Source organism: Dendrobates tinctorius, unplaced genomic scaffold (assembly GCF_039654945.1).
Source record: "Dendrobates tinctorius isolate UK_male_01 unplaced genomic scaffold, ASM3965494v1 ptg000086l, whole genome shotgun sequence".
Classification (NCBI taxonomy): domain Eukaryota; kingdom Metazoa; phylum Chordata; class Amphibia; order Anura; family Dendrobatidae; genus Dendrobates; species Dendrobates tinctorius.
The window spans coordinates 46,809,048-46,821,097 of record NW_027361754.1 but is presented as its reverse complement, the minus strand read 5'-3'; the positions used below and the strand labels follow the sequence as shown (position 1 = coordinate 46,821,097).

Sequence of the window (12,050 nt, the reverse complement as noted above, 5' to 3'; positions counted from 1 at the left end):
ATAGCAAATTCATCTCTAGTAGAGGTTCTGGTGCCCTACAAATTCTAACTCTTCTTCAGATCTTGTCTCTTTTATTGTCCTGGCAAAAATGTGTATGGAACAAAGACATAACACCTTTTTCTATCAAAGCACGTTCATCTAGTATCTGCTGTACTAATGGATATTTTTTTAGAGGGCAATCTATAAGTTAACATGTATATGTGACAGGAAAAAAATAAATTAATACAAAATCTATCATCACTGGTGAAGGCATATACAATATTAGATTCATGTCTGCACTGATGACATCATTGATGAATGCCTGCAGTGATTACATCACTAATTACATCCCTGAAGAAGCCCTGCACTCATGGTATCACTGATGAATGGCAATCCTTGTGACATCATTAATGAATGCCTGCAGTGATGACATCCCTGAAGAAGTCCAGCATTCATGATATCACTGATGAATGGCCAACCTTGTGACATCATTGATGAATGCCTGCAGTGATGACATCACTAATGACATCACTGAAGAAGTCATTCACTCATGATATCACTGATAAATGGCAATCCTTGTGACATCATTGATGAATGCCTGCACTCATGACATCACTGAAGAAAAATTGGGCTTATCCAAATAAAAGTATTTTTACCTCTTTGTTACTATAGACGGAATAGTTAAAATAAAAAAATGATGGACACTGACAAATCTAATAATTGGAGTTGCTTTTTTCCCCTATAGACCCCCTACCTCCACCTTTGCTCTCCAATGAAAAGCCACATTGGTGATTCTCCAGCTTCGAAATACACTTTCAAATCAATAGGGCACCGATGTGCAGTACCCCGCCGTGACCATTAGGAAGTTGACAGAGCTCCATAGTTGAGCACTGGGAGCAGCTGATCGTCGGGGAAGCCATGTGTCACCCCCACTGATCAGATATTGATGACCTATTTTATGAATAAAAGTCCAGGACAACCCCCTTTAAGTTTGTTTTATTCTTGACTTGACTGTATGTGATTTGTCTTCTTGTCTAGATATTAATTACTATATTCATTTATCAACAGGATACGGGCGCATTGGGATTTAAACATCTCCTTTCAAGACTCCTCTTGCAGGTACCACATTTACTTTCCTGTTTTACATTATGTAGGATGTTGTTGGTCCCAGGAGTGCACTATTGTATAGATACCATTCATGTTGCATGTATCAATACTGGTTGTATAGGATGTACCATAGCTTAAAAGTATATAGATTTTTTTTTTCTACTGTTTGACAGTATTGAGGGATGGTTATGATGTGACATCTGCACATACACATCCATTTAAACCTTTGACATGGAAAATATGATTTTTACATATGTCAATGTTAATAACATTGCACCGAGCTTCACCCTGCAATCTTCCTTCATTTTCAGACTTCCTGATATGCAGTTTGCAGCCTGATCCAAGTTTTGGATTTTTCTTCTGTGCAAGTGTCGCTCCCTGTAATATAGACTGGATGTGAGGTCTGTTTGTATTCAGAGTGGCGCTGTCTTCATTAACGTGGCAAAACCTGAGATGGTGCCTATAAATAACATAAGGTACTTAGTTAACACTGCTTTTTGATTAAAAAAAAGCGTAAAAGCCACTATCCCATCACCAACAAGGTGGACCCAATCAGGTTTTGTCTATTTAATGGCCAGCGTGAACATGCTCCTACAAGTTGTACATATACCAACTTATATTCCAGTTCATTTCTTTCGGTTTTGTCTTCATTACCTTGTATAACAGCACAGCTTCTATCCTGCACTGATTTCTATAATCAGGTGCTTTCCTCCTATTTTATCTGTTTTATCTCCCCTCCCTGAGACAGTAGATACTTTTTCTCTTTTCCACAGAGTGATCATCTGTGTACATCCATTTACATCTATTACTCAGAGAAAGATGAGGGAAAGCAGGAAGAGCCTACAGAACTTTTAATGGATTTTTTTAGCACTGATCTTGCAGCAGCAAAATAATAGACATTTTTTAATGAGGACTATTTAGAGAGTTGCTTAACTTTGCATTTCGGAAGCAAATCAACAATTGAAAAAAAAAATCTGTGCAAAGAAGTTTATAGACTTTAAAGAGTCTCTTCCTTCCAGATGAATAAAAATAAAAAGTTCTGTCCATCATTTCTTGTTGTCCTGTTCAGTAATTTTTTCAATTATCTTAATTTCCAGCATGAAGGGTCATCACCCAACTTTTTAAATGGCACATTTGGTAAAAACTTCCTTCCTCTGTGTCAGTCTTTGCTGTAGTTCTTGCATTCTGTTCATGGAGCAGGAGCTCACGGTGAACTGTGCTCTATAGGTGAAGGCTGGAGAAAAGTCATATACATATAAAAAAATGCCAAGATTGAGTTAGGAAGCATTTCTTGTTGTTACAGGCCCAGCAGTCTTTGCTGTGCTATGCAGAACTGATGGATTCACAGGGTTACTTATCACCGCTGCTCCAGAAGTCTGCATTATACGAGAGGCGCCTGACGCCGAGGCCAATTTCACACCATTCTAATCTGTCCACCTCTTGTGTGAATCAGCGGGGGCACAGCGGCCTTTTTATGTTTAAGAGGGCGTCTCGTGAATTACTTTCTGAGAACTGAGCGCCTCAGTATCTCGGCTACATTGGCTTCTAATATTTCAGTCGGGTCCTTCAAGAAGCTCATTAATCAAAAATTAGCTCTTTTTTTTTTCAATGAAAGAGAACAGTCTCCCAAAAGAGGAGGGACCTAGTGTGGTATTATAGTCAACCATGAGAAAAATAAAAGCCAAATCTACCCCGGAATAAATGTGACTTTGGCTTTGCTGTAAAATTTTAGGGTTAACTGCAATTGCACCTGAGTTAGATGTTAGGCTATGTTCACACTTTGCATTTTTGCTGAGTTTTTTTCCTGACTGGTTTGGAAAACTGCTGCGTTTTTTAAAGAAGCAGCATGTCGCTTCTTTCAATGTTTTTACAGCGTTTTTTCACCCATAGAAAGCAATGAGAAAGTGCAAAATTGCAGCAAAAAATGTAGGTATCAGGTTTTGCTGAGTTTTTGGTGCAAAAACCTAAGGAAGTTGCATCATGTTTTTTGGGGGGGCACTAAACTTTATCAGCATGCACAAAAGACAACAAAAATGCAGCAAAAACTCATCAAAACCTGATTTTTGTAAGCAGCTTCTTTACTTTTTTTTTTTTTTTTACCAAGAGCTCAATTGTGCTGTAAAAAATTACAAAGCACATACTCACTCACTGATTTCACACCGCATCTGGGTGCCTACTGATCTTTTTTCTTTCTCCTCATGGTTGGCACATGACCAGTGCTGATGCAGGAACCCTAGCATTGTAATGGAGGAGCATCAGAGGACATTGTTTTTTTATTAGGGTGGACAACTTTAAGTTCTCCCTGTTGCTCCTGGTATCATTAAGTAGTATTGACTTAAAGGGGGTGTCTCATCATGTTAAATTGGGTTAAAGGGGGTGTCTCATCATGTTAAATTGCTTGTAAAAAAAGGCATTTTTCAACTTCTTTTTAAAAACATTTTCCTTTTCCAAGACTAGAGAAATTTTTAATATTTTTGTTTATTGTCTAGGTAACTGGCCACTGCTGCAGCTTATAGGCAAGGAGCGCAGTGCTTAGGAGCTCTTTCCAATGCAGTTTGTAAGCGCTGCTCTGCAGCTTGCTGTATCACTGGATCTGGCCAGAGTCAGTGCCCCTTTTGCAGAGTCAAAACTTCCTCTATTTGCAGAGGAAATTTGGAGAGCGCACAGTGTGGGCCAGCGGTAAAACAATGTAGTTGATTGAATGGTCCATTATTTAGGAGTGCAGCGGCAATCAAGAAGCATGGAAGAGCGGTGTGCTCCTGAGGCTAGAAGATGCGACAACCCCTTTAATTACGTTTAACTTTTGAAGAACAGCAGAGGACCGTACAGTCTTATAGAAGATGAGTAGTGACTCGGTGGTTAGCACCGTTGCTTTGCATTGCTGGGGTCCTGGGTTCAAATCCCACCAAGGATGATATGTGCAAGGAGTTAGTATGTTCTCTCCATGTCTGTGTGGATTTCCTCCCACACTTCAAAGATTGTAGCAGAGATTATAATGTATGTAAAGCGCTGTGGAATATGTTGGCGCTATATAAGCATAATAATAACTATTTGGTAAGACCCCTTTTTAATGCAATTTTAGTTGGTTGTCTCCAGAATATTTTGCTGTATATTGCTCCTGTAAAGCGTTAAACAGATTCTTATTCCTTTAGGTGCTTTACAGTAAATCCTGACCCTAATCCTCCCCTTTTATCCCCACGGGGGTCATCCTGCCCTAACAAGCTGTGCACTGACGAAAGGGGCTTACACAGCTTTCCCTTACTGTATGGGACTAGTGTCAGCTATGCGTGTCCCTCCCACAGCTGTCATATCCATAAAACCGATCCCTTCAGCCTGTGCTGACTCAGATTGCTGTGTCTTACCAGGTCTTTTACGGGGGTGTCACCTTCTCTTATCGCCCAGCACAGGGTTATGGATAGAAGGAAAGTAGTAGAGCGCTGGTAATGCTGTGCTTGTGCCCTCTACCTGCCAGTAGTAGATGGCTGCTCCGCTCTCCCACCGGTGGATTCATTAACTACTGCCCCAGTACTAGGACCTGAAATGCGGTCCTCATGGATGAGCCTTGATGTATGGGCTGTGGACACAAATACTTAGTCTGGATTGCTGCAGTTTTCCAAAGTTTTGTTAACTTTGCTAATTTGTTTCAAATTTTCAAATCCACCTAAAAGTGTCCAAAGAGGCAGAAAATCATATTTGGTGCAAGTCCATGTGCCCATTTTTCAGAACTATAGAGCACCCAAATCTCATCAGCTCCGTTTAAAGATTTCCATTACTGTAAATCTCTTACACGACAGTTTAAACAAAGAGCCACTCAGATCCGTGGAGATTTTCCTCAGAAAGAAGTGTCAAAGATTTCCCGGAACAGAGGTTTGGGTGGTCTACAAGAGAGCCGCATCTGCTTCATTCTGGAAATTGGTAATGCTTCTTTCTCTGGGATTTCCCTACTGACTTGTATCTGTTGCAATACTGGGGCTATGTTTGGTGACGTCCTTGTATATAAATTTTATAATTGCCAATTTTTTTTTTTCACAAATAATGATTGTAATTGGGTTCCTCATTCAAAAATTTGATGTGGATTTACTGCACCAATATCTCTCGTAGCGCTGCACTAATTTTTATTAATGCTTATTGACTAAAGCATCTTCTATTTAGGCTCTTTTTGACATTTTCAGATGTTTTAATCCCTCTTTACAAGCATCTTATCTCAGCATCACAACCCCAGATAAAGAAAATGCACCCATCCTTTAATTTTCCAGCAGATCCTAATATCCTATAAATATAAACGCGCGCGCGTGCAAAATGCTCCCGGAGATAACGATCACGCAACACATGCTGGCGGGGATCATCAGCTTCTTGCGGACGCTCTTGGGGATAATCAGACTCTCTGACTTCCTCCCAGAGCTGTCGGATCTCCCGCCCCTTGGTAGCATTTATCGGATTTTATTTTCGGAGGTGGGAGGCGGCAGGGTCAGGGTGATTGGTTTCCTTATTGATCTGCGCGGCTCAGTATAATCCCTGCAGCTGCTGGGAGCTCGTTAAAGGATGGAGAGCGGCTGAGAGGGCTTTTACTCTTTATTTATATGTCTCCTCTGCTCATATTTTATGTAGGGGGAAGCGTCTTTTTAAACTTGGTACTTTTATAGAAGCCACAGTAACTCTTTCCCTACCTGATTACTTATATGAACGGTTGCTGGGGTCAGATGAGTGCAGAAGAAACGCTGGGGTCATCATAACCCAAAATGACCCATATTGATTGAGCTCGATCTATATATTAATCTATTTATAAATCCATAATGCCCCAACATAAATTATCATTGATATTTATGTGCACCAGGTTATCACCCTTTGGATGGGTTCAGAAAAACAAATGTAAAATCGTCTGTTTTTCATCCTTATGTCAACCCTACGTCTGTTTTCTTTTACATCCATATGCATCCTTTTCCACATCAACAATTTATAAAATGCCAAATACAGTTTGCAATGTTAAAGGGGTCGTCCGCTGCTTTTATATTGATGACCTTTCTACAGGATATCGGTTTGGTGGGGTGTGGCACCTCCACCGATCAGCTGTTCCTAGTGCTGGCCGGATGTTATCAGTTGCCAACTCTGTCAACAGTATAGTGGTACAGATCCACCCCCCATTCATTATAGTAGGGGCGGCTGTACAGTACCCGGCCAGTTGATGATGCTTTGCTATGCAGCTTCACAACTGATTACTAGCCGGCATCAGAAACAGCAATCGATGTGACGGCCAGGTGTCGCACCCCCACTGATCTGATATTGACGACCTATCCAAAGGACAAGATAAAGATACTGGATCCGCCATGTCATACAGATGCTGACAATATGACATATGCTTTTTTTTATATACCCATTGAGTTTAATGGGCAAGTCAGATCCAACCAAAAAAACAGATCATACTAGTGGTAGTGCACACTGCAATGTTTTTTTTTGTTTGTTTTTATCCTTTGGTCAATGTGCACAAACTCATATGAACTACAGCATTGTCTTGCATTGCTTCTTGTGCTGTCCACATGCCATCCATTTTGCATATGGACAACACAAGGACATATAATACGCTCAACTGAACAAGCCCATTTTCTGGTAAATGGTGGAAAGTAGTAATGCAAACTGGTAATCTTACAGGCATCAAGTCAGCAACAGATGAAGATAAAAATCAGTAGAGTTAACCCCTTAACGACCGCCGATACGCCTTTTAAAAGCGGCAGTTAAGGGTACTTATTCCTCAGTGCCGCTTTTTAACGGCAATGAGAAATAAGGATATAGCGCCCCCTCAGCTTCGGAAAATCTCCGGGGTCTCGGCTACCGGAGTAACTGAGAGCCCAGAGAAGATTATTTTGATCGGTTTTTACCGCCCCCGACCAGTGTTGCAATTGCCGTTATTCACGGAATAATGGTGACCATAAAAAAAGTCCGATTTCTCATTTATTTCTCTCTCCTCTGATATAATGTAGCATACCAGAGGAGAAAGAAATGGGGTCCCCCAAGACCTCCCGATACCTCTGGTGTCCCCTGGTCCCTCCGGCTCTGTCCCCTGGCCCTCTATGTCTTCTTCCAGGAAGAAAATGGTGGGTGCATGCGCCGTGCACCCGCCGATATCTGCCATCCGGCACCTGGCAACAATAGGAGATTTTTCCTATTGGTTCATTTTGATCACTATGATAGAACCTATCACAGTGATCATAATAAAAAAAATAGTAAATAAAGCCCCCCTTTATTACCCTCTTAGTTAGGTAAAAATAATAAAATAAAAAAAAAATTCTTAACATTTTTCCATTAGGGTTAGAGTTGGGGCTAGAGTTAGGGTTGGGGTTAGAGCTAGGGTTAGGGTTGAGATAAGGTTAGGGTGGAGGCTAGGGAAAGAGCTGGGATTAGGGTTGGGGCTAGGGTTGTGGAGTTGGGGTTAGGGTAGTGTTGGAGTTAGGGTTGTGGCTAGGGTTGGGATTAGGGTTAGGGCTGTGTTAGGATTGGAGTTAGAATTGGTGGGTTTCCACTGTTTACGTACATCAGGGGGTCTCCAAATGCGACATGGCGCTCGCCATTGATTCCAGCTAATTTGGGGTTCAAAAAGTCAAATGGTGCTCCCTTCCTTCTGAGCCCTGCTATGCGTCCAAACACTGGCTTTCCCCCACATACTGGGTATCGGTGTACTCAGGAGAAATTGCACAACAAATTTTGTGGTCCATTTTCTCTTGTTACCCTTGTGAAAATAAAAATGTTTGGGTCTAAAGTAAGTTTTTTGTTGGTCAACTTTTAACCCTTATAATGTCCTAACAAAAAAAAATTGTTTCCAAAATTGTGCTGATGTAAAGTAGACCAACACCACTCTCTGATTTAAGGACAAAAAAAAATAAAATTGAAAAATGTTCAAAATTTTTGCCAAATTTCAGTTTTTTTTTTCATAAATAAACGCAAGTCATATCGAAGAAATTTTACCACTAACATGAAGTACAATATGTCACAAAAAACATTCTCAAAATAAGTGTGATCCGTTGCAGCGTTCCAGAGTTATAACCTCATAAAGTGACAGTGGTCCGAATTGTAAAATTTGGCCTGGTCATTAAGTACAATATTGGTTCTGTCACTAAGGGGTTAAGGTGTTCGACTCAGATGACTGATGTACTGCTGCCAAAATTTGGGGTTTAACCTGTATTTGGTGTCTTTTTTTTCATCTTATGTCTTGCCCTCTGTAAATCTATTACTTTCCGGAGTGTGCAGGTTTTTCTCAGCATGACAGTGGTTGTTTTTGGCTGCTCACCCATCTGGGATAGTTCTGTTTCCATCACCTTGACAAAATTGATGTCTCCTTACTTCTGCTCCCCTTTTCAAAGCATGCAGAAACACAGTAAGAAAGACAAGCTGCAGCTGCATCCCCCTCCTCCCTGTTACAGTAAGAAAGACAAGCTGCAGCTGCATCCCCCTCCTCCCTGTTACTATATTACTGCTATTATAGATCCACACACAGCAGATGTTGCCTCAAATCTGTACTGAACTGGAAGCAAACTCTGCATGTAATTCATAAAGATGTTGATGTGGATTTATGGTAGATTTCACCTCTGCTACTTTGAAAAGCAGGTGAACTCTGCTGCGAAAAATCACAACAAATATTTGCATGCTGCAGGCAGCACATTGGCTCAGTGGTTAGCACTGTCGCCTTGCAGCTCTGGGGTCCTGGGTTCAAATCCCACCAAGGACAACATCCATAAGGAGTTTGTATGTTCTCCCCGTGTTTGCGTGGGCTTCCTCCAGGTTCTCCATTTTTTTTCCACACTCCAAAGACATACAACTGATGGGGAATGTAGATTGTGAGCCCCAATGGGGACCGTGATGATATCTGTAAAGCGCTGTGGAATATGATGGCGCTAAATAAGTGAGTAAAATAAATGCGGCAGATTTTAAAGTCGACAACGTGTGGATGAGATGTGTACTGTAATGCATTATCTGTGCAAATCTGCTTTAGTTCTGTACTGTGTGAACTTACCTCTAGAGAGAGACTGTCGGCAGAGGGAGGGTTGCTGGACAGAGAGGTAAATGCTTCTTACCCATTTAATATCATATAGTCATATGTATTATTAATATAAAGAATAAAATAGGCATTTTATTTGATGCCTTTACCAATGGATGCCTTGATTAGGAGCTGGCCCCGCTTTGTCTTATAGCGGCAATGTACAGTAGTCCCTTTATTTGACACCTTAGGGCTTTTTTTTCTTATAAGGAGATGATAATGTCACAGGATGTCGTTATGTCAGATGCTGTTATGTTCTGCATTTTAGCTCTTCTGATGGAGAAGGAATGCACGAGCGTTAGAGGAGCACTGACACATCTTTATCATACTGGAGTGGATCATACAAGGATTCTCTCAACGTTCCTTTAATTAATTCATCTGAGGATAGCAATTACCCTTTAAGAAGCCAATGCTGCTTCCAGCTGAATCTTGGTGACTGCTGTGATCTAGAAATGAAATATTGAGAGGAAATAACATTTTTTTGGCGCTACGGTTACTGGCAATGACGTCTGTAGCTTTGGCCCGGTGTTGCTTCTATATCCCATAAAGTGGCTATAATGGTTTTTGCCACAGTAAACACGATGTCAGGAATCGGAAGAAACACCTTATTAATAACGTACTTAAAATGAGGCCTAAAATTTTATTTTTTTTTATTTTGCTCCACTGCAATAGTTAACTGGATTTGAGACAGACCATTGCTCTAATAACATAGAGAAAAATATCAGATATCTTAAAAATAATATATAAAATAAACAAACAGAAAGTTTATATTGTTTCCTATGATTTGTCTGTAACAGGCGTGTATTGAAAAATCGCAACTCGCTCTGTAATGAAACGCTGTAACAAAATGTTCAGATGGGAAATTAGATGCAGAAAATTGATGGATCTAAATTGTCTTTTCCAGTGGGATTTTGAACAGCGGCTCTCTTCTGTTTGTGCCTAGATTATCCTTATACACTGTGTCCATCCTAATAAAGAACTGTAAAAGCTAAGACATCAAATCCTCTGCCGGGTCTGCCACACAGAAAACAAAAAAAGCATATACTTGTTGAATTAGGAGGAGCCGCCATGATCTTGCTCCTTCTCTGACGCGAAATGCGTCAGTGTTGGCATGCTTGGATGTGGATGACATGTTCCAGATGGCCACACGTACGTGGAGATTTCATTTTCTTAGCTGAGTATAGTGATCTGTGTTGTATTATTGAAGACATGTTAGCCCTCTACTTGCATTACCTATAAAATGTAATTCCCTCAAAATTCCTCCTGTGCAAAGGTGGAACTGAATATAGATCTGGGTACTACTGCTCCCCTCTTCAGTTGGCTGTGTCCCATTATTGGGCAGTGGCAGGACATGTCTGATTGACAGAACTATGGTGTTACCCAGTTATGAATGGATTCAGACATATCCAGGAGGAGTAACTGAAGAACACATTAATGCAAACTTTTGACAACTGGAATTCGAGCAAAATAATTTCCTAAAACAGATATGTCAGGAGAGCCGATTGGTCCTCTTTATAATGTGACCACTTGTCTCTTTCATATTGTGAATATAGTCATTTTATTTCAATCTGCATATATTATCAAATAGATATCTCATAACTAATAAGTCTGGTGTACTTACTATGAAAATCCTTGTCAGAATGAATATATAATGCTTAATCAAGTTTTACAATCAATCTCCAACCACCTAGCCTGATTGACCGCTCCTCAGTGTCCATCCTCCCTGCTGCTGGCTAGATCTCATACTGCTCAGTACAAACTGCAGCTGTCAGGCTGGGTGGGTGGAAACTGAATATTATTGAACTCGTGAGCTCACTCCTTAGCAGGAATCATAAATACTCAGTTTAATATCAGAAACATATAGTCACTCCGAAAAGGATTTTCAAAGTAAGTACATCGGCCTTATCAGGTCTATGAAATAATGTAGGTAGTTTGTATTGTGAAATCCCGTGACCAATCCACTCTAATGTGGATATCTATCCTACTTGTTGGGATTGTAGGACTGTGGAAGGAAATTTGAAAGATCTCAATTGGAAAATGATAATGTATTGAAAAGTTATAGAACTCTTCAGTGATTACTCATAAGTTACCGAAATTTGGGGAAAAGCTTTAAGCCATAGAAAAGGCGCCCATTTTCCTGCTCTATAAGCTCTGGTCCCCCCTGTATTACTATTGATGGTGCACCAGTACATTACTATTGATGGTGCACCGTTGTTACATATGTCTCCCATGCAGATTCAGGATTGCACCTTTTCTCCTGCAGCCATGCACAGTTTGGCCATGGTCATTGGTTGTCCCCCACCCCAGAGATGCTGTTAATCACCCTGAGGATTGCAGCGCTGGCATCTTTCCGCAGGCTCCAGCTCCTCTAATAGGATTGGCAGGGTCAGTGTTTCTTGAACAGCTTAAGGCATTTGGTTAATTGATTCCAAATCACCTTGATTACAAATATGCTAATTGCGTTTTGTGCCCCCCTGCTGTGACCTCCTTCCCACCTCTGTCGCTTCCCCTAACCCCCTCCCTCTCCGGGTCAGCGAGAGGGTACCCTCCTGTCCGGTTTCCTTTTAAAAGTTTATTCCTTCCACGTCTTGCTCTCAGAAATATCCATGAATAATTCAGAGCAGAATATGCTGAGGGTGACAGAAAGTAATGCCAGTTGACCATTTCACTGCTAGGAGACTCTACTGGTTTCGCTGGCCGCCTTGGCCGCCTTCTATCCAAGAGTGACGTGCTTAGAAAATGTCAAAGACGGATGATGAGAGTGGGACCGATGGAGGAGTGGAGTGTTTATGTACTGCACAGAATATTCTGACCACGGTACAAGTTTAGCATGACCTTGCGTCCTGGGGTGATGGTTTAGCATCTAAAATTAAGCACCATTTTTGCTAAGAATTTGGTCTCCTATAACAGAAATGGGGGTTTTCGAAATTAGAAAAAA

General features: G+C 40.9%; 1 protein-coding gene across 3 annotated transcripts in view; it reads left to right on the top strand.

The window, feature by feature from the left end:
- SAMD11 (sterile alpha motif domain containing 11) overlaps positions 1-12,050 on the top strand; it is a 185,779-nt gene that overhangs the window by 100,368 nt on the left and 73,361 nt on the right. For all 3 annotated transcript variants that reach the window (XM_073585349.1, XM_073585351.1, XM_073585352.1), the window contains exon 4: positions 1,048-1,098. In XM_073585349.1, the coding sequence (XP_073441450.1) occupies positions 1,048-1,098 (51 nt within the window). The remainder of the gene's footprint in view (positions 1-1,047; positions 1,099-12,050) is intronic.